We start from the raw sequence: 27,971 nt of genomic DNA on the forward strand, positions 1-27,971 counted from the left end.
GATCCAGTTAAAAAGCAGATGAAAGCAAGGAATCTTGTGATATCTGGCAATGCATGCGTAGCTCGGGTGAGGAGTGGTCAAGGACCACGCCGCTACGCCAGTCTTTCTTTGACCGCCTGGGCGAGAGTCTTGTTAACCTCTCATGGCCTTTTCCCAGTTCATTGCCCGTTTTGCTTGTGTTTAGTGTGTGTGTGTGTGTTTGGCTGATATTATGGCTTTATGGCTGCTTCTGCTCCTTCTTGGCCTCGTCAACGTATGTGCCCGGAGTTCCAGGTTTTCCGTGTTCTCGTTTTTGGCTTCGGCAGCGACTGACCCTCACATCACGCGCAGTAGGTATTGTTCTAATTTTTGTACTATAACGAATCCTTGCATGGAATGCTGGGCTTGGCCTAAAAAGCAGTGGAAGTCGTTTTATGGCAAGAGAGAACATCGGAGGGTTTCGACTCTTCCTTCTTGGGAGGGTTTTTTGCCTCTTCCTGATGTCTCATCTCCTGCAGTAGTCAACCCCCATAGTAAAATTGTTCCTGTGTCTCCTTCCTTTTCTTCCATTGATTCGTTGCTAGAAGTATCAGGAGGCCACCAGGCTGCTGTTTGTAATGTAGCCCCTTCTTCCTTCGGGAGTTAATTTGATTCCTGAGAAGGGGGAGGCGTCTTCATCAATCTCTTTTCTTCCAGAGTCGGAGGCGTCCAAAATGGCGGCGATTTGGAAGACGCTTGTGCTAGGGGGTCCCCCGTTCTTGGAGGGGTTGCTTGCACATTTTGTGGAGGCTCGCACTCCCCCTCTCTGGACTGGCCAGGCCATCCCCCCCCTCCTCCCGGCCTCGTCTTCATGAGTAGCTAAGGTCGGCCATCCTGTATTGCTCCACCAGTGACTGCTGCCGCTTCTTCGAGTCAGAGAGACGCTGTGGTGTCAGCCCCATTGATGACGCCATTCACGGACATGTTAAGGAGTTTTTGTGTATTCCTCCGCCAGTGGTGTCTGATTCCCCCCGACGCACCGAGGGAAAGTCGTGACGTCAACACCACTTGTGACATCACTCTCATCGATGACGTGTCTCCCAGTTGTCTCCTTTGATCTGTTTCGCTTGGCCGTGACGTCATCCCTGTCGCCCGTTTCGCTACATCTCCCTTCCTTGTCTTCGGAGCCTTTTCTGACACATCAGTCTGAGGTTATATGCCAGGCAGTTCTTCAGAGCTTGGACTCTGTTTTGGATGTCAAGTTGGCTGCCTTATTGGTTGGGAGGACTGGTAGGAACTTGTTGCTTCGCCCCTGCCTCCTGAGAAGAGTTCACATAAAAAACCAGTGCCGTCTTCTTCTCCCTCTACCCCCTCTACGCCCTGTACGCGTATCAAGTGTTGGAAGGCTAAGGACTTTGCCCTTTCTTTGCCTGCGAGGGAGGAACAGTGCAGACTTGTTCCAGAGAGTGTTGGTGTTTCGGGCAGTGTTAGTGTTCCTTCCCTTGTGCAATCTGCAGGGGATGCTTTGTCTTCTGCTTCGAATCACGGGCGTGTTGCAACCTCCCCCTTCCATGCACATCGCGACCATGTTGCAACCTCCCCTGCCCGTGCACATCGCGAGCATGTTACAACCTCTCCTGCCCGTGCACATGATGTAAGTACTCCTTCTTCCCCATGGCCTATTCATCGCCATAAGGATCTCAAGGCGCCTGTCAAGAGGTCGAAGGTAGTGAGCGTGGAGTTGGTGCAGGAGGAAGGTTTGCCTGCCTCTCTCACTGGTGCTTCCAAGAGTTTGACTCTGGGGGATTCTTCTTCGATTTCGAGTGTTCGGGATTCCCCCCCAACTCACGTTCGTGCGTCTGCCACGCCCGTTACCATTCATGGACATGTTAAGGAATCATTTGTTGGGGTAAGTTATGTTCCCAGTGTTTTAGTGGGTTCGTCTCAGAAGCCGACTCATGGACTCAGCCCAGACAGGTTTGTTGGGGTTTTGGGCTGTTTGGCTCCTAACCCTTCTGTTAATTTTAGTGGGAAGGTGTCATAGAGGAGCCTGCACATCCTGCTCATCGTCGGTCTCCGTTACCGGAGCAGGAGGATGCAGACACGCAAGGATTTTTTTCTTCTTTTTTGGAAGTTGTTGATTTCATTTGTGGGTTTAACAATTTGGAAATTAGGACTCAGGCTCAGTCTTCTTACATTCCTTCTTGCTTGGAAGCTTTAGTGGGAGCTACTCAAGACCCCAAATCATCTCTTCAGCTTCCTTTGTCGGCGTTCAGTCGGTCTTGCAGAAGGTTAGCGCCTCTGTTTCGGACCGGGACAGTTTTCTTCGCTCTAGGGGCTCTACCAAGCTACAACCCCCGCCTCTCACAAGACATAGGAAGTACTATGTTACGAGCTCTGCTTTTTTGTTGTCACGCCATCTTAACCCAGATGTCATTCGCCTGAAGACGGGGGGTTGACTTTGGAGCAGGTGAGGTCGGTGGCTCCGTCCTTGCTTCCACAAGATGCCTCAGCATTGGAATCGAAGGAGGCCTCCATGTTGCAGACAGTTTCTTGGCTGGACTTCTGGTCTGTGGTTATTGCCAAGATAGCTTCCGACAGGTCCCTGGGAGGGTTGGTGAGTGCCTCCTCGCTTGCCAGTCTGTTGCAGTTTTGGTGCAAGGCGTTTTCATATTTGGCTCACCTCAGTGCTAATTTATGGGCTAACCTCCTTCTGATTAGAAGAGATGCTGGTTTGTCTAGGATGGAGAGATCGCTCGGCATTGAGTCCTTGCTGGCATTGAGGAACGAAGATCTGTTGGAGTCCCAGTTTTTGTTTCCTTGGACAGAGCTCGAGAATGTGATAAACCAGCACGGGGCTGACACCAAAGACAGACTGGTGCACCAGGCCGTGTCTAAGTCGGAGTCTCGTCCTCGGAGTCATCCAGCTTCTCCTCCTTCCCCCTGTCCAGCAGCAGTCTAAGGAGATCATCGCCTGGTAGGCCATCGAGGAGTTTGAGTTGGGTAGGGCCTTCCCGTTCGACTCAGCGTAAGTCAGAAGATCAACGCCCCTTTTGCTTTCATTCCTTTAAGCCTCCCCCTCTCCTGTGCCATGGGTGGGGGGTTGCCTGGCGGGCCATTGGGCCAAGTGGAAGAGTTATGGGGCAGAGAAGTGGGTGGTAGATGTCCTTCGGGTGGGATACCTACTGCCATTCGACTTCTCTCCTCCTCTGTCGGACAAGCCTCAGCTCAGGAAGGCATATCCTCCAGATTCTCTGAAGGTCTTGGCTCTTCGTGAGGAAGTGCAGAAAATGCTGGACAAGGATGCGATAGAGGAAGTGGTGCGTCCGTCCCTGGGGTTCTACAGTCACATCTTCTTGGTGCCCAAGGCCTCGGGAGGATGGGGGCCTGTGATCGACTTATCCACCTTGAATCACTTCATCAGGAAGACACGGTTCAAGATGAGACTCCGCGCTTGGTGTTGGCAGCCATGAGGGAAAGTGACATCATGCTGTCGATAGACTTAAGGGACGCATACTCCCAAGTTCCTGTTCATCCGACGTCCAGGAAGTTCCTTCGCTTCTCTCTTGGGGACAAGGTCTTGTGCTATGGGCTGACGACAGCTCCTCAAGTGTTCACAAGGGTCTTCTCTCTCGTGTCAAGTTGGGCCCATGCTCAGGGGATCCGTTTGCTGAGGTACCTCAGTTTCCAGGGAAAAGCTGCTGCAGGACAGGGATCATCTACTTCGGTTCTGTCTGGAACTGGGCATATTAGTCAACCAGGAATAGTTGAACCTCGTACCCAGCCAAAGAATTCTCTACCTGGGCATGGTCATCGATATGACAATGGCAAAAGTTTTCCTCGTCGGATCAGAGATTGGAGAAGTTGCGGGTGGTGACGCGCAACTTCCTGTCAGAATCACATCAGTCAGCTCATCAGTGGCAGGTTCTTCTGGGAGTGTTGTCTTCCCTGGAGAAGCTGGTCCCTCATGGGCATCTTCATCTTTGGTCTCTGCAATGGAGACTGGGAGAATTCTGGTCTCTGGCGGGGAACTCTCCCCTGTTTATGGTTCCTCTGTCTCTGAAAGTGAGAGATGACCTTTGTTGGTGGTTGGACGACCAGAATCTGTTGACGGGTATCCCTCTGCGTTCTCTTCCACTGGACTTCCTTCTGTTCTCGAACACCTGCCTCGCAGGTTGGGGGGCTCATTTAGGCGGCCTCATCGCTTCAGGCGTTTGTAGTTTGGAGGACAAGCAGCAACATATCAATGTCTTGGAGTTTAAGGCAGCCTTCCTGGGTCTGAAGGAGTTTCGGGGGAAGGTAGAGGGTAATTCTGTCGTTCTCATGTCGGACAACACCACGGTGGCTGCCTACGTGAACAAACAGGGAGGCCTGGTTTCACGTCAACTTCATGCCTTGACCGTCGAGCTTCACTATTGGGCGGGCAGCAATTCAGTAGAGCTCTCAGCCAGGTATATCCCCCAGGCAAACGGAATGTGGTCGCTGACAAACTCAGTCGCCGGGATCAGATCCTAGGCACAGAGTGGTCCCTTCATCAAGTGGTGGCAGACAAGCTTTTCCAGATTTGGGGGAGACCCATGCTGGACCATTTTGTGACTCGCTGCAACAGAAAGCTGGAGATATTCTGTTCAGTGGTTTCAGATCCTTTAGCATTGGCAGAGGACTCATTCCAACATCCCTGGGACAACCTGAAAGTGTATGCCTTCCCTCCGTTTTGTTTGATCATTAAGGTTCTGAAGAGGCTAATGAATTCACAGGGTCTCAGGATGACTTTGGTAGCCCCTCTGTGGCCTCAGTCAGAATGGTTCCCAGATCTGCTGTCGTTGTTGTCAGAGGTTCCGAGGGAGATTCCCAATTGGCAACATCTGTGTCAGCCCCATGCGGAAGGTTCCACCAGTCAATAGAATCCCTGTCTCTTCACGGTTGGAGGCCATCTAGTATCTCCTCCAAGTGAGAGGCTTTTCTCAGAGAACAGCTGGGCATATGTCCAGCAGTCTTAGAAGGTCGACCTCTGCAGTTTACCAAGGCAAATGGGCGATCTACCGTGATTGGTGTCGTAAACGGGGTTTTTCTCCACTCGCAACCTCTATTCAGCGAATAGCAGACTTTTTAACCTTCCTCAGAGACGAGAAACGTTTGTCCGTTTCTGCCATTAGAGGCTACTGGGCACCCCTGAGTTTGGTGTTACTCCTTAAAGGTATCGATATCTCCTCTTCCTGGGAACTTTCCCTGCTAGTTAAGGGGTTTGAGCTGTCGAGTTCTCTTAGAGAGCTCAAGCCTCCAATGTGGGATTTTTCATTGGTTCTTAAGAGCTTCTCTAGGAGTCCATATGAGCCTTTGCGTCGTCGCTCATCTGACAGGAACCTGACGTTCAAGACAGTTTTCCTTCTGGCCTTGGCATCTTCCAAGAGAGTAGGAGAGCTCCACGGTTTGAGCTATGAGGTGAAGCACACCAGGGGTTGGGGGTCATTGTCCTTCGAATTTGTCCCGGAATTCGTGGCATGATGACAGGTTCACTTCATTTTCCATTCCATCACTGAATGACTTTGTGGGTGGTGATGCTCGAGAGCTTTTGTTGTGCCCTGTCCGGGCCCTGCATTGCTATCTTAAAAGGACTTGGCACCTTAGACCAGGCTGCCTCAGACTTTTTGTTAGCACAGGCTGTACAAAGAAAGAGGTGTCTAAGAATACTATCTCTTCTTGGATACAGGAAGCCATCAGACAGGCATACTTGACTCTTGATGATTCCACCACCACATCTGTGCAGGCTAGAGTGCATGACGATAAGGGTATTGGTCCCTCTCTGGCTTTCAAAAAGAACTTGGCTGTATATTCGTACGTATGGGTGGCCTTGAGAACCCAAATACGTAAAGGGAAACTATTAGAGGGAATAAATGGAGGCTAAAGTTCTTCCAACTTACCTTAAGAGGATTGATTTGGTTATTTTTACCCTAGATAGGTCGCCCTGGAAACTCAGCTGATTAATCTACATTATTTATTTACAAGAGGCCGTGAATGGCCTGGGTTAAAGTAAAAGCAGCTTGTCCGCACGTGGATCAATCCTATCTCTCACAATAGGGGAAAGCTGGCCAAAATCAGATTTACTTCAATACTGGTTTCCAAAATTACTCATAGTTATCTTGGGTTAAGGAAGCACTTGCGAGCGATGAGATATGGACACGTGACTCAGCAAAGATCTGGAAGAGTTTCCAGATTAGACACAAAATAAAATAAAGACTTCTTGCACAAATTTACAGTTTCTCTCTTTTATCTATCACACTGGGGGAGGGGAGGAACTATAGTGTTTAAATGAAATATTCAATGAAGACATCGTTTGTCTGGGACGATCACAAAAGGTGGCATGCGGCCATGAGGCAAGGAAAAGAAACAAAGTTATGTTCATTTGAGAATTAGGAGTTCGAATTGGAAAATGTGCAATAATTACTTGATTCGGAGGGAAAGAACTGGCAATATGACTGTATCTCAAGATGTACCTGGATGCCTTATGTAAGTGGACCTTTGTAGAAAATGGCGTTGACTTTGTCTGAGGTCTGGGGCACCAGGTAGCCCCTTTTGTAGGCCTTATGGGAAGGCTGGCTGAGACATCTGTTCTAGGTCACGGACTGAAGTGGACCGAGAACGAATTCAGGTGCGAAGTTTGGGTGTTGGGGTCAGCTTATCTCCTCTTTCTGCCAGTCATCCTGGGAACAGAGCATATTGCCAGCGAGAGGTTCACAGGATAAAAGATCTTATGAGTAGGCCTAAGAAGTACCTAGCTAGCTACACACTTCCTTTTGGGATACATCCCTCAGGCTTATAGGAGTCTTTATTCCCCCTTTCTGTTACTACGGAAATTCCAATCTAACGGCCTGCCTCGTGTTTCCCTCCCAAAGTCAGCTGATTAGGAGAGAAAATGGCTGCTCTTTTAGAACTAAATAAAATGAATGCTACTGTGAGGACGAGGCGATCAAAATCCATAAAAATATATAGAGTGCTGAGCACTGGTACTTGATTACATCAGTCCACGTTCACCTCCTTCTATCTTAAGGATGTTGCTCACAGATCTGCGGACACGTTTTCCCTGAGTCCTGTGGTGGTTACCCAATTGGTTGTGTAACTCATAGTTGCCCTTAACCCTTTAACGTCGATTGGACGTATTAAATGTCGACGAAAATTGTCTGTCGGGGGCCGAACAGACATATGGTACGTCGACGAAAAAATTTTTTTTTTTTAATTCGAAGAAAAATAGTTATAGGCCTACTAGTCGAAAACTTTTGAATCACGCGCCTTGGGGGGATGCTGGGAGCTCACGGATCAAGCTGTTGTTTTGTTTACAATCGTTACCCAGTCGCGCAAGCACGAATTTCTTTCTTCTTGCACTAAAAAGTATCAGCGATACATCTCAGAAATTATTTCGTCACTTTGACATAATTTTTTGCACCATTTTATATTAGCTGTTACATAAAGTATTATATATGAAAATGTGCACAATTTCATGTAGAATACAACAAAAAACAACCCATGGTTGTAGCTTTTATAAGTTTTGAAATATTTTCATATAAATAATAATAAGTGCCAAAATTTCAACCTTCGGTCAACTTTGACTCTACCGAAATGGTCGGAAAACACAATTGTAAGCTAAAACTCTTATATTCAGTAATATTCAATCGTTTAACCTCATTTTGCGACAAATTGGAAGTCTTTAGCACAGTATTTAGATTTATCGTTAATTTATGAAAAAACTTTTTCCTTACATCCACGCGGTAACTCTTCTGAAAATATCAGAAATTTTTTCGTCCGATTGTTGTAATGTTTGCACCATTTTAAATTAGCCATTACTTAAAGTTTTATATATGAAAATGTGCACAATTTTATGTAGAATATAACCAAAAACAACCCATGGTTGTAGCTTTTATCAGTTTTGAAATATTTTCATATAAATAACGATAAATAGAAAAAATTCGACCTTCGGTCAAATTTAACTCTACCGAAATGGTCGAAAACTGCAATTGTAAGTATGTCTGCGCATTATGAATTCATGCATCATATTGTGATAATATTTTCTCTGTGTTGCTTTGAATGTTTTACAATTTGTTAAATACCAAAATCATTGCAATTTAGTGTTCAATACAACGAAAAAATAATTAACTCATTAGCTTTAACCGTTTTGCTCACAGCGCGATTTGCATACAATTATATATGAAATTTTTTTTCGTGCTGTCATATATTCCAATATTTATATATGATAATGATATTTTTTTCATTTCTGATGGTTACATACTAAAGTTCAGGCAATGACAAAAAAAGGAGCCAAAAATGAACTCTTGATCTTGAAAATTATGTGTGCCGTGATTTTTTGAAAAAAAAAATTCCGCTTCGGCGCTCACTTGAGAAACCTTCCAGCATACGGGAGACACTTTCGGAAATACCGGCTAAGCGTTTAGGGGTTAACAGGGCACCTTTGTATCTTACCTAAGATGATTGTGTGGATGAGAGAATGAGTGAGTTGGCTGGTCTCTTTCTTTCTCCTGTTCCTTTCCTTCTTCCTTCAGGCAGTTTAAGGAATAGACACGTCATTTGCTGGACTGGTCTGATACAGGTGAGTAAGGTAGTCATACTGATAGTGTGGTCGTGCAATATACAATTAGGTAGCATATGCTCAACTCTTTGGCAAGGTGAGGTAGGAGTAATACAAACCCTGGTGTCATGGTTTGTTATTGGACAGTCAGTTTCTCTTTGGTTCCCTATACAATGGTTCTCCCAAATATCATTGTACGTCACTCAGGCTCTTAGTGTTTTAGATATCAATTTATCTAGCTTCTCACCGGGCTTCAGTCCCTCTCCAGAAATAATTTCTTTTGGGAGCTGGACTGGTGGGTAGGCCCCCAGCTGGTCTAGGATGTCTTGTACCTCCCTCCAAGTATGAGTCTATCCTATTGTTAAGACCGAAGGTTTGTTCGCATATGAACAAATGTCAAATTTTCTAAGACAATATGTATTTTTCATAGCTACAAACCTGAGGTCTTAACATTATACTGCCTGCCTCAAGCTGCCCCTCTGTTTGTTAAGTCATCCTGAGTTGGGAAAGACTGGCGTAGCAGCAGTCCTTGACCACTCCTCACCCGAGCTACGCATGTGTTGCCAATATCACAAAATTCCTTGCTTTCATCTGCTTTGTAACGGGATCCAGCTAGGCGCTAGAAATGATCCTATTCTTAAGACCTCAGCTTTGTAGCTATGAAAAATACAATTTGTTCATGAAACTTACCTGTCAGATATATATATAGCTGTATTCTCTGAAGTCCGACAGAATTTCTAAAAACTTACGACACACGTAGTGGGAGTAGGGTGGTTAGTACCCATTCCCGCCGCTGGGAGGCGGGTATCAGGAACCATTCCCATTTTCTATCAGATTTCTTCTGTCACCGGTGTTGTAAACAACTGTTTACAGCACCTCCGCCTCAGGATTTTGGAAAAACTGTTATTGCTTGAGTATCCTCTTGACTTTTTGGTTTTTTGATATTGGATCGATAGCTAGGCATACGTTGACTGTGGATTGTTTTGATTTTGGCTTGGTTTTTTCCTTAAATAAGATGTCTGGGTCTAGTTCGGCTAGCGCCAAGGTGTGTATGAAGGATGAATGTAAGGTGAGGCTACCAAAGGCTTTGGTTGATCCTCACACAGTATGTAAAGGTTGTAGGGGACAAGTGTGTATGTATGATTTTCGCTGCACTGAATGCGAAAGTTTAACTGATTTGCAATGGAAGACGTATGAATCCTACGTTAATAAATTAGAGCGTGACAGGATCAGGAGGTCTTCCTCCAGGAGTAAATCGGGTAGCAGACAGGGTATTAATGTATCCCCTTCTAACCCTCCTGTAGAGTTTGTAACTCCTAACCCCGTAGTGTTGCCTTCGGGCCCTCAAGTGGTGTCTGCGGAGGGTAATGCCCTTTCGCTTATTTTGGATTCGTTGAAGACGCTTGAATCCAAAGTTCTTGCCCTTGAAAACAGGCAAAGTGCTAAGTGCAGTGATAGTGCCCCTAGTGAAGTGGAGGGGGCGTCAGATCGGCCCTATAGCGCCTCTAGGCTGGGACCTCTGCCGGACTCCCAGGACTCAGGGAGAGGGCATGTCGAAGGCCGAAGGAGGGTTACGGGGATCCCCCACCGATCTGACGTCCCTTCAGCAGTTCCTGTAGACGCTTCCCAGGCTGCTAAGGAGCGTGCTCGAGCACGCCTCCTTAAGGATTGTTTTTCGTCCTCCGATGCGTCCTCCCCGCACAAGGGGTGGGAATCTTGTCCGATTAGCGGCCTCTGAAGAGGACCTTCCAAGATCAAGACGCTTCACGTCATGCTGTGTCTGATTGGCGGTCTTCTCCGGAAAGCGTTGCTTTTCCGCCCCAGAAGAAGACTAGGACGTCATCTGACGATGACGCCTTCTAGCGCCCCAGTCGCTCTAGAGCCAGGGCTTTTCCTGTGAGAAGGAAGAAGGCGTCCCCTCGCCCCTTGCCTTCTCACAGGCACAGCTCTTCTCCTCATAAGGAGACTTCTCAGATTGAGATTATCCTCGCTATGCAACGTCAACTGGATGCTTTGCTTAAGCAGAAGGAGACGGTTCCTCGTCGCAGGAAGGATGACAGACTGCCAATCAAAAGGACCAGACAGTCTCCTCCGCCTTCTCCTCGTTCTTCCCCGTCTCCCTGTTGGACGGACTTCAGTACGTGTTGATCCTCGTAGTAAGGAAAGAGCGTCTTCCTTTTCTGCTCCTCGTCGACCTGCTCGTGTCGACACTCAACGTGACGCTCGTCAGGATGCAGGACCTGAATCTTCGCGGACGTTCGTAGGGACGCTTCTCGGGACGTTCGGAAGGACGCTTCGCTCGACGCTTGTTTGGACGCTCCGCTAGACGCTTCTAGAGGAGTTCGTAAGATCGCTTTGGACGCGAACGTGGAAGTTCGCCCTCACTCGGACGCTTTTCCCGAGTCTCTGGCTGACGCTTCACGACTTCGTGCAACATCACGTTCACCTCAAGCTTTGGTTTCTGACCCTGTGACTGTGAAGGATTCTGTTTCGGGTCCGCTCCCCACTTCTTCTCGACATCATTCGGATATGAGACTCGGAGTGAAAGGACTATTGACTCTTCCTTCAGGGTTTCACTCTGGTAAGGAAGAAGGGGAATTAAGCTGTTCTTCTGAAGATGTTGACGGAGAACAGCCTTCGACGTCTGCTTATTCGGACTACCAAGTCTTGGCTCGGCTTCTCCGTGATTCGTTCGGGGATACCTTCCTTCCTTCTGCTCCGCCTTCTCCTCCTTCGCAGTTTTCTTCGTCGAAAGCAAGCAAGACGCCTGGTTTTATTAAAATGAAGACTTCGCTATCTACCAAGAGGGTTTTCCGTAAGGTTAACACCTGGACGGAATGTAGGAAAGCACAAGGAAGGACCACTTTCGCCCTGCCTCCGTCTAGACTTAGCGGTAAGGCAGGGATGTGGTACGAAACTGGTGAAGAGTTGGGACTGAAGGTTCCTACTTCGGCGCAAGGAGATTTCGCCAGTGTTGTGGATGCCTCTAGGAGATCTCTCTTAGCTTCAGCTAAAGTTTCGTGGACGACTTCAGAACTGGATCATCTTTTGAAGGGCCTTTTCAGGTCCTTAGAAGTCTTCAACTTCTTAGACTGGTGTCTGGGAGTGTTAGACAACCAGTCTCGTAAGCCAGATTTGATTAGCCTCGGGGAGCTGTCCAGTGTATTTCATGCATGGACAAGGCCGTCAGGGATGGCTCAGAGGAGTTAGCCTCTCATTTTTCAGCAGGCGTTTTGAAGAAGAGATCGCTTTATTGCAATTTTGCAGCTAAATCTGTCTCTCCCTCACAGAGGGCAGAGCTTTTGTATGCGCCTTTTTCGAGCCATCTTTTCCCCGAGGCTATGGTGAAGGATCTGGCAGTAAGCCTTCAAGAAAAAGCCACACAAGACCTTTTGGCTCAGTCGTCGCGACGTCCTACTGGCCCTTCCACGTCTTCAGGAGGCCAATCTATTAGAAAGCAGAAGCCCTTTCGTGGAGGAACTTCAGCTAGATCTTCACCCCGAGGAAGAAGTCTTCCTAGAGGTAGAGCCCCGGCTAAGTCTAGGGGCAAGAAGTGAGAGATCCGTCCTTCAGTTGCCGGTAGGAGCCAGGCTGCAGTTGTTTGTAGAAGCCTGGAGAGAGAGAGAGGCGGACACCTGGTCTCTCAACATCATAGAGAAGGGGTACAAAATCCCTTTCGTAAAGTCGCCCCCGCTGACTTCCACTCCCAGGGACTTGTCCCCGTTGTATCCTCGAGAAAAGCAGAAGATACTTTTCGACCTGTTCGAGCAGATGCTCGAGAAGCGAGCAGTGGAATAGGTCTTAGACCTGGCAACGCCAGGAGTTTACAACAGATTGTTTCAGTTCAGGGCTCTTTGTTTCGGACTGAGTACGGCCCCATTTGTGTTCACCATCTTAATGAAGAATGTGGCGAGGTGGCTCCATCTTTCCAACATCAGGATCTCGCTCTATCTGGACGACTGGCTCATACGAGCCTCTTCGCAGACCCGATGCCTGAAGGACCTGCAAACGAATCTGTCTTTAGCTGTGTCCCTGGGACTTCTGGTGAACTTCGAAAAGTCACATCTGACCCCAACAGTCCATCGTGTATCTGGGGATTCAGATGGATTCAGTGGCTTTTCGGGCTTTTCCGTCCCAGGAACGTCAGCAACAAGGCATAGAAAAAGTGTCAGCCTTTCTAGGGAAGGATTCATGCTCGGTGAGGGAATGGATGAGTCTGCTGGGGACCATTTCCTCGCTGGAGAAGTTTGTTTCCCTGGGGAGGCTACACCTCCGACCTCTTCAGTGCTTCCTGTCGGACAGCTGGACAGACAAGGACAATCTCGACATGATTTTGACCGTCTCAGAAGAGGTAAAGAGCCATCTAAGATGGTGGCTCGATCCGTTGAAGCTGTCAGAGGGCATGTCCCTCAAGCTTCGGAACCCCGACCTAGTGTTGTTCTCAGACGCGTCATCCGCGGGGTGGGGAGCAACACTAGGGGGGGGAGGAAGTGTCAGGCACCTGGAGAGGAGAACAGGTAGCCTGGCATATCAACTTCAAAGAACTGTCAGCGGTTCAGTTAGCGCTCCGGTTCTTTCAAGACAGAGTCTCCCGTTACGTAGTCCAAGTCAACTCGGACAACACCACAGCCCTGGCATACTTGAAGAAGCAAGGAGGAACGCACTCTCGCTCCCTGTTCGCTCTAGCGGAAGAGATTCTTCTTTGGGCGAAGGCGAGAGAAGTCACGATCTTAACAAGGTTCATTGCCGGAGTAGAGAACGTCCGTGCGGATCTCCTCAGTCGACAAGGACAATTGCTGCCGACAGAGTGGACCCTCCATCAGGACGTATGCCAGGAGCTGTGGGGTCTTTGGGGATGTCCTTTGGTGGACATTTTCGCGACATCAAGAACGTCGAGACTTCCTCTTTACTGCTCCCCGGTTCTCGATCTGGGAGCAGTAGCAGTAGACGCCCTATTATGGGATTGGACGGGTCTAGATCTCTACGCATTTCCCCCCTTCAAGATTCTGGGAGAAGTGATGAGAAAGTTCACAGCTTCGGAAGGGACGAGGTTGACGTTAATCGCCCCCTTTTGGCCCGCAGCGGACTGGTTCACAGAGGTGATGTCCTTCCTGGTAGATTTCTTCCTTTAAGGAGAGATCTACTGAAACAGCCCCACTTCGAGAGGTACCACAAAAACCTCTCTGCACTGAGTCTGACTGCGTTCAGACTATCCAGAAGCTGGCCAGAGCGAGAGGTTTTTCGAAACCTGTGGCTAAAGCTATCGCCACCGCGAGGAGACCATCATCAATCGCGGTGTACCAATCGAAGTGGGCAGCTTTTAGGAGCTGGTGTAAGAAGAAAGGAGTTTCCTCTACCACGACCTCTGTGAGCCAGATCGCCGACTTCCTACTTTATCTCAGACGAGATTTGAAGCTTGCAGTGTCGACCATTAAGGGCTACAGAAGTGTTTTATCTGTGGTTTTTCGCCATAGAGGTCTAGACCTAGCTTAATAACAAAGATCTCCATGATCTATTGAGATCTTTTGAGACCACCAAGGTGCCTCTACCTAAGTTGCCTTCTTGGAACTTAGACGTGGTCCTGAAGTTTTTAATGTCAAGTCGCTTTGAACCTCTTCACACTGCGTCTTTGCGAGACTTGACGAAGAAGACTGTATTCCTAACTGCTCTGGCGACGGCGAAGAGAGTTAGCGAGATACAAGCTATTAGTAAGCACGTCGGCTTCAAAGGGCATAATGCAGTCTGCTCTTTGGGAATGACGTTTCTGGCTAAGAATGAGAACCCCTCCAACCTAAGGCGTTCGAGATCAAGGGTATGGCAGAGATCATTGGTCAAGAGCCAGAAAGAGTCCTGTGTCCTGTCAGGGCTCTAAGAGAATACCTTCGGAGAACAAGGAATTTTAGAGGTTCTGTGGAGAACTTATGGTGTTCGGTCAAGAGACCAGATATGCCCATGTCCAAGAATGCACTGGCATTCTTTTTAAGGAACACCATAAAGGAGGCTCACTCATCTTGCAAGGATAGTGACTTTGGAATGTTGAGAGTTAACGCTCACGAAGTGAGGGCTATTTCGACCTCGATAGCCTTCCAGAAAAATATGGCCCTCAAAGACATTTTGAGTGCCACTTTTTGGAGAGGTAACTCGGTGTTCGCCTCGCACTACCTACGGGAGGTGAGAACGACGTACGAAAACTGTTACTCTCTTGGGCCATACGTCCCCGCAGACACTATTTTGGGGGCAGGAGGTAGCACTCATCCTTTCCCATAGAAAAGGGTAGGTGAGTTTTTAGTCTTTGTTTTGTTTATGGTTGTAGGGTCGGCCGCCGAATGCGGACTTCCCTTCTATTAGCCTTTTTATGGGGGAGTATTTTGTTAGGCTAACTTAGGTGGTGGTTTTGCCTCGTTGCCCTCAGAAGTATGGTCATGGTCTAGTCACATTGTGGTCATGTCCCCGTTGACAGATCATCTAGAGCGCACCAACTACACAGGTCTCTACCTTGTTGGTAACTCTAGTGAAGCAGATGCAGGCTTGGGTGACAGTAATCACGAAGTCAGCTATGCTAACAGGTAAGGAACCAAGATGTCAATCATCTACATGTATGTTTCCTAAAATCCTTTTCTGTCTCTCCCACCGCCAAAGGTGGGATTCAGCTATATATATATCTGACAGGTAAGTTTCATGAACAAAATGATATTGTTAAGATACAATAAAGTTTGTTCATACTTACCTGGCAGATATATATATAGCTGTATTCTCTGATGTCCGACAGAATTTCTAAAAACTTACGACACACGTAGTGGGAGTAGGGTGGTTAGTACCCATTCCCACCGCTAGGAGGCGGGTATCAGGAACCATTCCCATTTTCTATCAGATTTCTATCTCCACTGTCTCCTGAGGGGAGGAGGGTGGGTACTTTAAATATATATATCTGCCAGGTAAGTATGAACAAACTTTATTGTATCTTAACAATATCATATTGTCTTAGAAAATTTGTCATTTCACATTGGTTTTTTGCAGTGAATTTTCCAGTCTTATAAAGTAGTTTAGGAAATTCATTGTTATGCATTGCCCATGTGGCTTCCATAATACAGTACACCATACCATAGCTTTCCACAGTGTTGCTTTAAGTGTCTAATATTGTCTTGTTTAATTCTTTATTTATGAAGTAATTTTTATTCCTTGTTACTGGTATCCCTTTATATTTTGTTTTTTGCCTATAATTCTTTTATTTTTTTTTTTTATATCAGTACCTGTTTCTCCAGTTTTGATCTTGTTTAATTTCAGATGGGGACATTTGGTTTTCTGGAGGCTTCTTAATCCTTTTTAGGTTGTTCCTTTAGAATGCTCGTTCATAACAATAATTGCAATATTTATCCTGAAACCATATTAAAAAAACAAAATTTATCCTGAAAACCATATTTTTTATATTTATGTAACTGTCTATATCCTTCTTTTCCAGATTCTTCTGAACTTGTTGAAGAAAGGCCAAATAATTCTAGAGGAAAAGGACTAAAAACCCAGAGTGTTTCTCCTCTTTTGCATAGGCAAAAGAATTATTTGTCATCTCATTCAAAGAAAAGAGCCATAGAATCTGTGGTAAAACAAGATTTGAAGGTGATGATTCCTGATTCGCAAGATTATGAGGAAATTCGTGGTAATGTTACTGAAAAATCTACTGAAGATGAAGATGTTATTCCTTGTTCTCTAGATTGTCAAGCGCAAAAGAAATTATCAAGTTTTGGCTGCAAGACATCAGTAAATATTTTCCCTATAATGAGGAAGATAGAGTCAGTGACACAAGTTGATTTGGAAGTGGATGTTGTTGAAGATGAATCAGAGATAAAAGATTTTGAGGTGGATGTTGTTGAAGATGAATCAGAGTTGAAAGTAGAGGAGAAATCTTGCAAGAAAATGTTTCAGAATTATGAGGATGTCTCCTCTCATAATGCAGATATGGTTAATGTGTATCAGTCAAATAGTGAAGGAAATAGAAAACAGCTTTCCACCAGCAAAATAGAATTTGATAAGAAACAAACTAGGAAAAATACAAAATGTTCTCTTGCTAAGTCACCACTAAATATATGTTCTATAAGTAAGTCATTGAAAGAACCAGTGAACATTAGCCCAGATCTAGAATCAAGTGAACCACCTCCACAGAGTTCTACATATGGCATCAAGGTATCTGAAATCATTATTGAAAAAAATTTGAAAAAGAACCAGGAAATTTCAGTTCTCAGAAAAGTTCAGGAAGGTAAAGATTCAGTTCCAAATGAAAAACCACTTGATAATAGAATTTTAGTCCCCTCTCCAAACCCAGATGAAAGATTGCTTTGTAATAAAACTACTATTCCTCCTTCTCCAAGCCCAGTTGAAGAATTATTTGATAGCGGATCCACTCTTCCTCCTGTAAGGGCAGAAGAATGTGTGAATTCTGCCAACACCGCATACAGTCCTCTATCTATTTCTGAGTCACAACTGGAAAAGACAGGTATTGTTCCAGAAATAAAACATTGCAACTCAGTTCCTATAGATAATGAAATGAAGCATCTATTATTTAAAAGTTGTACATCTGCAACTTCAGCACCGGCAACATCAAATATTGAACAGTTTAGTGCTGCCAAGCCATTTTTAACCCGATCAATAAGCGAAAGTGTATTGAAAGAAAATGGTTCTCAGAATTTAATAGAGATATTGCCATTCCATCCAAAGTTTGATAGTTTTAAAACCATCAGAAAAGAAAGTGTAGTAAGCTTACCTCAGACATGTTCCCATGGAAGTTCCATGAAATGGTCAAAAAAGAAATGTAATATAAGTATATCCAATACAATAGAGATTCTTAATTTTGCAGTCAATGTTGAAACAAATGCATCTGATTCCTTAGAAATACTGAATCATTCCTTTTCTAAGACTAGTGCAAAACATGTAGAAGATTCGTCGGCTTTATCTCATGAAAATCTAAAGAGTCCAAGACCTACCTTACTCTCTACATTGAAGATTTTAGCAGAATATCCAATAAAGTCTCCTGTAAATTATTCCTCTACAAGAAAAGAAAAGAAAGAAATACGAGAGAAAGAGCTACCACAGGTTTTAGACACTCAAGTTTCAACTCCTCGTGCAAAGAAGCAAAAAATTTCACATCCCTTGTCAGAACATTCAAGTGGAAATACACCATCCAGAACTTTTGAAAATAAGGACAAGGTTAGAAATACCCCAAAAAAGAAAAAGCTCTTTGACACTTCATCTTTTGAAATCTTGCAAGACAGTCCTCCAATGGAACAAGACAGTCCCCCAAGGGAAGAGATTATTCATTCAGATATGTACACAACAGATGAGAGACATAGACTGGCCCAGGAGGCAAGAAAATCATCAGCTTCCAGATTGCAAGCAGAAAGAGTAGAGCTTAATGAAATTCACGTAAATGGTAGCAAGAGATCTGGCAAACAATCTCAAAGGAAGATAATTTTCAAACATAAGGATACTGTTGATGACACTCAAAAACTCAGTTGTAAAAAAAAATCCTTGAAGGAGAATGAAGCATGTTTAGAGTCAAGAGATCTATTTGAAAAGTCTAAATCGAGCAAGAAATTGAAGAAAGATAAATCAAACATATCAGAACTATCTGGGGGATTTTTGGAATATCCTGAAATAAAGGATATATCAGCTAAAGAGCATAGTGTATATTCTGACTACAGTAGTTCTAGTGTTGAAACAGAGCATAGTTGGCTGATTAAAAAAAAATCAAAGTTATCTAATGTATCCAAAACTTATCCAAACAAAGGGAAAACATTAAGTAAATCAGAGACGACAAGGTTTAGCAGCAATGAAGACTGGGAGCCATTTAAGGAAAGGAAAAGGAAGAGAGCCCAAAAGGACAGTGACACTTCTGTAGTGAAGTCCAAACAGGAACCCATTAGAAAGTCTAAAAGGCGATCATGCAAAGAAGGCATTTCCTACTATGAAAAGTCACCATTGGATAGTGATGTAGAGTTGCAAAAAAATTCAATTATCTCTCCTACAAAATCAAGAGATTGGGAGTGTGAAAATCCCGTCTCCCCAGAAACATTACGACATAGTGAAAGCTCAGTTGATTCTGGCAACTCGAACTACTTAAACTTCCATCTATCCCAAAAAATAACAGAGAATAAAAAGGTCATCCCAATTTCAGCAAAAGGTGATAGAATAGGTAATGAAATATCAAAGTGTTTTACTTCTTTTTCAGATAATTCTTCTTTAGATCTATCATTCATAGCCTTAGATAACTCTGGTCACAAAACTCTAAATAAAAAGTCTTCTGTTAGATCTAAAAATAAGTTAGTGTTTGGTGTAACAGAGGCAGTCATTCATGCCTCAGAGGAGGGTACATGTTCAAAAGATGTAGTACCTGTTTCAGAGACGTTTGGAGAGGAAGTTGTCATTATCTCAGAGATGAGTGGGATATTAGAATCTAACCAAACAAACAATCACTTTGACTGTGATGGTCCTCTACAGAGTACTTTAATTCAAAATGAGGATGGACATCTACCTAGCACTGGAAGATTTAGCTATGTTGCAGATGTTGAAAATAATTCCCTTTGTCAAGGAAACAATATTGAGTTGGCTCATTGTGCAGAAGAAACTGGTGGAGATTTAAGACTACCTGAAAGTGTTTCTTCCTTTGAAAATAATGTATATCTTCCATTTGAGAACCTGCAAACATCAAATGATATTTCTAAAGTAAGTGAATGTTCATTTGGAATGAAAGAAAGATTTTCAAGCAATCAAAAGACAATTGAAACCTCAGGTGAAGTAAATTCAGTAGTTTGTCGAGTACTCGCAGAGGATGAAGAAGTTGTTACTGAACCTTGTCATGATGATAACCAAGGCATAGGTAAAGGTATCTATTCTTCAGAAAGTAATGGCAGGTTACCAGAAGATAAAGGGAAAGAAGTAGCCACTTCTGTAAAATATGTTTCTGGACATGAAATGTTATTTAGTGAAAAAATCATGCTGATAGTTGACAGAGAAATTGCTGGTACTGACCTCAAGTCTCCTACTAAGAACTTGTCATGTAATGCCACGGGCCAGGGTGGTACTACATCCAGTGTAGTAGTAGGTACGGAAGAACATTTGCATGGAAATCAGTTTGTTGAATCGTCCAGTGAAAACTGTGCAGCTTCTGCTGGAAAAAAATCACTGGTTAAACATTCCTTTTGTCAAAATGCTAATCAGAGCGTAATTGAGAAAGGCATTTCTACTATGTCTCCAACTATTTCCCAGGTTGCTAATTGTATCTCTCCAGACACAACCAATATGAATGATGCACCACCAAACACACCTGTTAGCCAGTCTTCAGACACTCCTCTTGGAGAAGTTTTGCAGCTCATGGATAAGTTGAGCAATAATGGTTTTCAAGATTTTGTTCAAGCTAATGGCATTTCACCAACTTCACATGTATGTGATGTAAGTATAATTTTAACATTATTAATATTCATCTTAGAGAATAGTGTATTGCTTAACAATAAGTTAAGATAAGCACACACTATATGTGTTAAAACTTTTTCGCTCTTAAACAAGGGTATGTAAATATTTTAAATCAGATTTTTAAAATACATACATATACAGTGTTCCCCCATATTTGCATTCTCCGAATTCGTAGACTCACTGATTCGCAGATTTCTTTGGACCATATCTACCCATTATTTGTGGGGCATTCGCCTATTCGTGGGATTTTCCGGCAAAAATCATCACTAATTGGTGTATTTTGATGTTATTTTCATGACTAAATGCGTTTTTATGGTACAAAAATGATTTACTAATTTTCAAATATTGATACTGATTAATACTGTATTAGTAAGTTTAATAAAATTAAATGATATCACATAGTAAAAATAATAATTCTCTCTCTCTCTCTCTCTCTCTCTCTCTCTCTCTCTCTCTCTCTCTCTCTCTCTCTCTCTCTCTCTCTCTCTCTCTCTCTCCTACAGAGATGTATGGTTTTTGTGTATGATAAATAATTGATTTTCTGGGTCGACCTGTGTTCGCCGGTGAAAAGGTCCTTCTTAATACTTTTCTGATATAAATAATTTCCAAATATACCAGAGAAAGTTAAACCATTGGTATGCAGAGGTTACTACCCTCGCGCAGAGCACCTCAAGGGCGTCGTGTATAAAGAAAGGGCGTGTGAAAGCCACTAAACACAGGTCATCTTCCAATTAGATTACTCCTTCGTCAACATATGAACACGGGATGTGCCGACACAACGGTCTCCACCACACCGCTCCGACTCACCCAGTCCCCGCCCGATGCGAGCGCCATCTTACATCCTTCTTTTGGACTCGTGAGCGTTGTAATTGTGCGAATCGTGTCTGTATTTTCCTACGATTTCTGGATTTATTTCATCATGGCTGAAGCTCTACCTTCACCTGGACCAATGTTAAGTACCATAAATTCTGTTTGCTTGTAAAAAACAGCTTATGAATCAGTATTTACACGTAATTTTGGGGTTTTATAGCATGGTACCGGCCATGCGCTCACAACCGATCGTAAACAAAGCAGGTTGGTTTCGGTATGCCCCTACGTGTAGTTTAAAGATAGCTTTTAGCTTTCCTTTTTAATGCCACACTCGATAGTTCGTCTCACAGAGTGTTTACTGTGCAGATTATATATTCATTTTAACTTCAGGAATTTGTACGTATTGGCACAGTTTATAATATTGGACCTCACGAGTCCCGTTATTATTATAAAGTAGTCTTGTTTAAGCGAGGAAGAGGGCTCCTTTGGACAGTCAGAAGTAGTGCATATTATTAACATCTTACATGTCCAAACAGTTTTTAAAACGTTGAGAAAATTCTTTACGGTTTTAGTCTATAAGGTGAAATACCGCGTCAGACCATCGGGCCCGCGGTTTACGGTTGGCCTTTTGTGGTGTTTTACGCTAGACCTCTCTTCCTCGCTTACTCATGTCCTTATTTATGAATACTTCAGTGTATGTAGTTTTATGGTTTTATCTATAAGGAACTGGTCGTTCATATACGAAGTGTATTAACTATTGTCTAGTACTGAAAGAGGCTGGAGACATCCCCCTCTTTTCAGTTACCTTGTAGTAGCCCGCGAACAATATTACTAACAAGGTTGGATTATTTCCCCCTTTGGTTAGTCTAAGTTAAGGACTATCTTAACAGTTCTAAGTACATAGGTTACAGAGAATTGGGGAAAGATGTCCCCCTTCCGTGTGCAAAAGAGGCTGGATTAATCCCCCTCTTTCGTGACCTGATTGTACTTTAAGCTTGGCTACGTATTAAGGTTATTAGGCTTTAGTTTAATCTAGATAACCTATTATATTTTATGTTTTATCATTCCAAGGGTTTTCCATACATGAGGTAGTACCATTCTTGAAAACTAGTTAGCCTAGGGCCTCTGTTCTTGGTCCAGACCGATAACATTGTGTCGTAGAGTACCACCAAGTGTTAATGACAATGATAAACGTAGTCTTGGGAACCACTTGCTATAGTGTTCCCCGACTTTACCGAAGATTTGACTTTAATAGGTAATTCTGCTTTTGGTGGTACTATACGCTATAAGTTATCGCGAATGGTCCATTAACATCGTGGTTAAGATCAACCACTATCGGCCGCCATTTGCGTTTCTTTCGGTATTCCGCCCAGCATGTTCTATCATAACCCCCCCATTCCTTTTCTTCCCCCGCCACTGGCTTGGGGAAGATATGGAAAAGGTGGAGTGGTAGATAATTCAATAAGAATTACCTTACGGAACTCCGTTCACCGGAGATCCACCGACGGAGACTCCGTCTTATTAAAGGTTACCATTAGAAATGTTAGTTGATTTTATCATGTGGTATGAGATGTTTTGGCACATCATCTCCGGCATTGACTAGTCCGATTGGGAACACCTTCCCCGGTTAGGCTTTCCGTTTTCTAGATATGGTACACATCCTCAGCTCCGGTAATATGGCTCCGGTGATATACTTCACCGGAGATTAGCATGACTAAATATTATTCTCTAAAAAGAAATATGGATTTACCTTGTTGATACGATAGTCAATTTCTCCGGAGATCACCGGACATCCGGGATATACGGAATAAAAGTGTGAATATTTCGGTTTAACATACGTTACGCTCTCCGTTTAATAATATTAGCTACAACGAGACTGTATATGCATGCTAAGTTAAGAATACTGGCATGCTATATTTCTAAGTTAGTTCATTAAGGAGAGTGAGTACTTATTTAAAATATTATATTACAGAAAGTCCGTTGCGCCTTCCAAGGATGTCCTGGGAATTTCAGCGATCCTGTGGGACATGACTGCTGTCGGTCCCACGCTCATTGCTCGATCTCGTTCATTGCTGAAGAGGGCCAAGACCCCGTACAATGATCTGGTTCCCGGAGTCGTGCGCATGGTGTTTTGAGTTGACCTCAATCTTGTTAAACGATGAGGTAAGATCAAGTAACAAATGGGTATACAATTCTTGATTGTTTGATTAATATAGACATAGTTATAGTTTAAGTGTTAGTCAATGCGACCCATTATTCCTATCCCCTCTTACAGGCGGATGAGGAGAGTTTGAAGACGGCCAAGGCAAGTCTCCGACAGTGGGTGTCTGGATTCGGCCGTAACGCTCCACAAGGTTGCCCTTATGTGTTGGATAACACTCTAGCTACCCGTCTGTTCCCCGGTTCTCCGTCGGCTGGAGTAAAGAGTGAAGTAGCGGCTCCGATTATAGAAGCCATTCGAGCGGCTATGGCTCCAAACCAGGACGACCAGCAACTGACGGGAGATGTGGCTGCTCTAGACATCCATCTAGAACCGATGGATGAGCAGGTAAGTGGCGTAGAGGTTCCGGCAGGATCCTTCATTTCTCCTACCCCCTCTTCTTCTTCCTCTTCTTTTCTAGGCTTCGATAAATCTGTTCCTTCACCTTGGGAAGGTTCTAGGTCAGTCCGACCCAAGGTGAAGCCTTTGAAGGCATCAAAGCCTTCATCAAAGGCGTCTAAGTCAACTCCGTTGGCGAAATCAGCGTCGTCTCCGGCCCCTAGGCCATCGACGTCGTATGATTCTTCGCCAGCTGCCAAGGCACCTCCTCCTTCTAAAGGACAGAGGGGTAAGTCCGCTAAACACAAGACGTCGGAGCTTGACTTGCAATCTGACCTCTCGTAGACAAACTTTTATCAAGGTTTAGAGAGGTAGTGGATGAGAGGCTGGATGAGAGAATTCCTCCTACTCCGGCTCCCACTCCAGCCACGCAGTCGGTGACTGACATAGTGGCGGAGCAGCTAAAACCGATCAGAGATCTGATCGCAGGTATACTCCAATCCGGAACTCAAGCTGCTCCATCGACAGTTCCGGATGCATCGAAATTACCGCCGTTCGATAAGAACAACCCTTGGCGGTTTGCACTCCACGCTCCATACTTGGATGGAACACTAACCCTTGAGGGTCTGGGTACTCGACCATTGTCAGATTTCGAGTTCTACCCAGAAGGACTTCAGTTTCCTTTCAATGGATTTTGTCAGACTGACGGAGAATGCACTAGTCAGAATTGGATATAAAGTTTCCTAAGGAAACAGTGATTTTCCCGAAGGAAACAAGCCCAAGCTGTCTGGGCTCGCATTATGACTGATTGGGTTGTACAAACACAAAATTAACCCCTCACAAAGGATCGTATACGATCTTTACATCTCCACAGGAAACATCGGCTTCATCCGTTCATTGATAAGATCACAGAACTTACAATTCAGGCTGAGAATGATGATCTGCCAATGCCGACTCTCAAAGAGACGGATGCTACCTCCCTCCTCATGCCAGCCACTAGAGAATTCTGGCAGGACGTTCCGTCGACTTTCACAGTCGGAAAACTAGACGCAGACTGTGCGTCTTCTTTGTTTTCAGAAAGACTCCCGAAACTACCGGATAACTTACTGAAGACAGAGTTTGAGGCAAGATCAAGGTTGGCTAGGTCCATCAACGCAGTGACATCACTGGAGTTGGTGGCCTCCATATATAAAGAAGAGCAGCTTTTCAAGGTCTTAGCTAAGAGCCTCTTACAAACTTATCAGCTGGACCTTCATGAATTCATTGCAGCCAGGAAAAGCTGCAGGAAACATGTGTTAGCTGAGGCGACTATTAGGCACGAGCCTAATAGACTGATCAAGTCTTCCTTCTGGGGAAAGAATCTATTTCCTCAAGAAGAAGTAGAGGCAAAGTGCTTACAGGAGGCGGCCAGGACGAACCAAAACCTTCGAGTTCGTTGGGGTCTCTCTTCCAAACGGAAGTTCGACCCTACAGCAAAGCACCAGAACCCAAAGAAGAAACAAAAGTATTTTACTACTTACAAGGGGTTCCGAAGTCAGCAGCGCCAACAAACAAATCCTCCAACCCAAGTGTCGAAACCTTCGACATCAAAAACCACGCAACCACAACAATTCATGATTGTACCCGCACCTCAGGGCGGACAGTCACCGGCCACTGCAGCATGGATGTCTTCTCCGGCATTTAACCCGGCCTACGAAGCCACCGGAGCCTTTCGAGGATACCCTCGACAATCCGGTGGTAATAGAGCTAGAGGACAGTTCCGCCAACGAGGCGGACCTAGAACCAGAGGCGCAAGGGGTGGTAGAGGATATAAGCCGACCCATAATCAATGAGAAGGACCGGGTAGGAGGGAGACTGTACCGGTTCAGAGATCAATGGACCTTCAGCCCTTGGGCACACAGTATTGTTTCCAAGGGTCTGGGTTGGAAGTGGGAAGAAGGGTCCCCCCACCTCCTCCGGTGAATTTCTTTCAGACACCTACACCAGATCTGAAAGAATACACCAAAGATCTCCTACAGAAAAAGCTATAAAGAGAGTAAAAAAGCCGTGAAATTCCAGGGACGTCTGTTCACTGTTCCAAAGAAGAATTCGAACAAAAGAAGAGTAGTCCTGGACTTGTCCAAACTGAATTCTTACATTCTCTGCGACAAGTTCCGTATGCTGACTGTCTCACAGGTACGGACCTTACTTCCCCGTGGGGCCGTCACCACCTCTATAGATCTTACAGACGCTTATTATCATGTTCCGATGGCAAGAAATTTCTCTCCCTACCTAGGCTTCCGCTTAGGCAGAAAATCCTATGCATTCAAGGTGATGCCGTTCGGCCTCAACATTGCTCCCAGGATATTTACGAAACTAGGAGAGACAATATTACAACAACTCAGGAACCAAGGAATACTGCTAGTAGCCTACCTAGACGATTGGCTCATTTGGGCGAAAACAGTAGAAGATTGCCACAAAGCAACAAACAAAGTAATTCAGTTCTTGCAAAGTCTAGGATTTCAGTTGAACTTCGAAAAATCCCGGCTACAACCAGCAAGTCAGTTCGATTGGCTGGGGATTCATTGGGACTTGAAAGAGCACAAGCTATCTCTTCCACCCAAGAAAGCCAAAGAGATAGCATTAGCAACGAAACAATTGATCAAGAACAAATGATAACAAGACGAGCTTTAGAAAGAATTCTCGGCTTACTCCAATTTGCCTCAGTAACAGACGTCCCTACTGAAAGCCAAACTCAAAGAACATCAATCGAGTTTGGAAAAAGAGAGCAAAGATACATTTAAGAGACAAAGTATCTACAATTCCCTCCGTTTTAATAAAGAGACTACTCCCATGGACACAGTACAAGAAACTGACCAAATCAGTTCCTTTACAAATCCCCCCTCCTCAAGTGACGATTCATACAGACGCGTCACTCAGTGGTTGGGGGGGTTACTCCCAACACCAAATGTTTCAGGGAATCTGGTCACTCAATATGAAACAGTTTCACATAAATGTGTTGGAAGCAATGGCAGTGTTTTCTAACCTTGAAACAATTGCATCACCACAAGACAAGCCATGTGAGGATAGTCTCAGACAATTCAGTGGTAGTCCACTGCATAAACAGAGGGAGGTTCCAAATCACCCAATCTGAATCATGTTCTAGTAACAATATTTTCCTTGGCAGCAAAAAGAAACTGGTTCCTGTCAGCAACACATCTGGCAGGAGTAAAAAATGTTATAGCGGACGCTTTATCCAGAACCAAGCCTTTAGAATCGGAGTGGTCCCTAGACATGAATTCATTTCGGTGGATAACCAGACTAGTTCCAGATCTCCAGGTAGACTTGTTTGCGACATGCACCAACCACAAACTTCCTTGCTACGTAGCCCCCAACCTGGACCCTCAGGCCTATGCCATGGACGCATTAACCTTAGATTGGAACCACTGGCAGAAGATTTATCTGTTCCCTCCAGTGAATCTTCTGATGAAGGTGTTACACAAACTACGTTTCTTCAAGGAACAGTGGCCCTAGTACACCCAACTGGCCCAAAAAGCAATTGGTTTCCGCTTCCCTACTAGAGCTGAAGCTCCATCCCAGACGGATCCCACATCCAAAGTTGACACAAATAGTTTAAACTCAGACTGTGTCAGCTTTCTCAAGAGTAGTTCAAACCCTAACTTTGTGGACTTCATGAAATTTGCTGCTCATAAAGATGCAAATATCGATCCGGAGAATGTCTTATTCATAGAATCTGACAAAAGGGATTCAACGCTTAGGCAATATGATTCGGCTGTTAAGAAATTAGCGGAGTTTATAAGAATTTTAGATATTCTTCAAATGACCCCAAATTTGGCCATTTCATTTTTTAAAACCTTATTTGATAAAGGCCTAGCCGCTAGTACTATTACTACGATTAAGTCGGCTCTGAAAAAGATTTTTCAAGTTGGATTTAATATTAATTTAGCAGATTCTTATTTTTCATCCATTCCCAAAGCTTGTGCTCGACTTAGACCTACAATTCGTCCTCAAAAGGTCACGTGGTTTTTAAACGATGTTTTAAAAACTAGCCTCGGATATCAACAACGAATCTTGCTCTTACATTTCTCTACTGAGAAAAACTTTGTTTCTTACAGCCATGGCCTCAGGTGCCAGAATATCAGAATTAGCAGCTCTCTCACGTAATCCTGAGAACTTAGATTTCCTCCCATCAGGAGAAGTACTGCTCTCGCCGGATAGGAGTTTCCTAGCTAAAAATGAAGATCCTCAAAATAGATGGTCTCCTTGGAAAATTATTCCGCTACCTCAGGATACATCCCTATGTCCTGTGGTAACTCTGAAAGCCTTTTAGCAGATCCTCCTCATGTTCCTCTGGTCATTTATTTGCCAGAGAGAAAGGGGGTACTATCTCAATTCAAGGTATTAGACAGCAAATACTCTACTTCATAAAGCAAGCTAATCCAGAATCTTTTCCACATGCTCATGATATTCGGGCTATAGCTACCTCAATTAATTATTTTCAAAATATGAATTTTGATGATCTTAAGAAGTATACGGGTTGGAAATCTCCTCGGGTCTTTAAACGCCACTATCTAAGAAATATTCAAGCCTTAAAATTTTCCACTATAGCGGCGGGGAGTTTAATCT

At 44.4% G+C, this 27,971-nt stretch overlaps 1 protein-coding gene across 4 annotated transcripts in view; it reads left to right on the forward strand.

The window, feature by feature from the left end:
• The window catches only part of LOC135207355 (uncharacterized), a 316,324-nt gene that overhangs the window by 214,169 nt on the left and 74,184 nt on the right, over positions 1-27,971 (forward strand). For all 4 annotated transcript variants that reach the window (XM_064239086.1, XM_064239094.1, XM_064239106.1 and 1 more), the window contains one exon: positions 15,996-19,975. In XM_064239086.1, coding sequence (XP_064095156.1) covers positions 15,996-19,975 — 3,980 coding nt within the window. The remainder of the gene's footprint in view (positions 1-15,995; positions 19,976-27,971) is intronic.

Source organism: Macrobrachium nipponense, chromosome 11 (assembly GCF_015104395.2).
Source record: "Macrobrachium nipponense isolate FS-2020 chromosome 11, ASM1510439v2, whole genome shotgun sequence".
NCBI lineage: Eukaryota > Metazoa > Arthropoda > Malacostraca > Decapoda > Palaemonidae > Macrobrachium > Macrobrachium nipponense.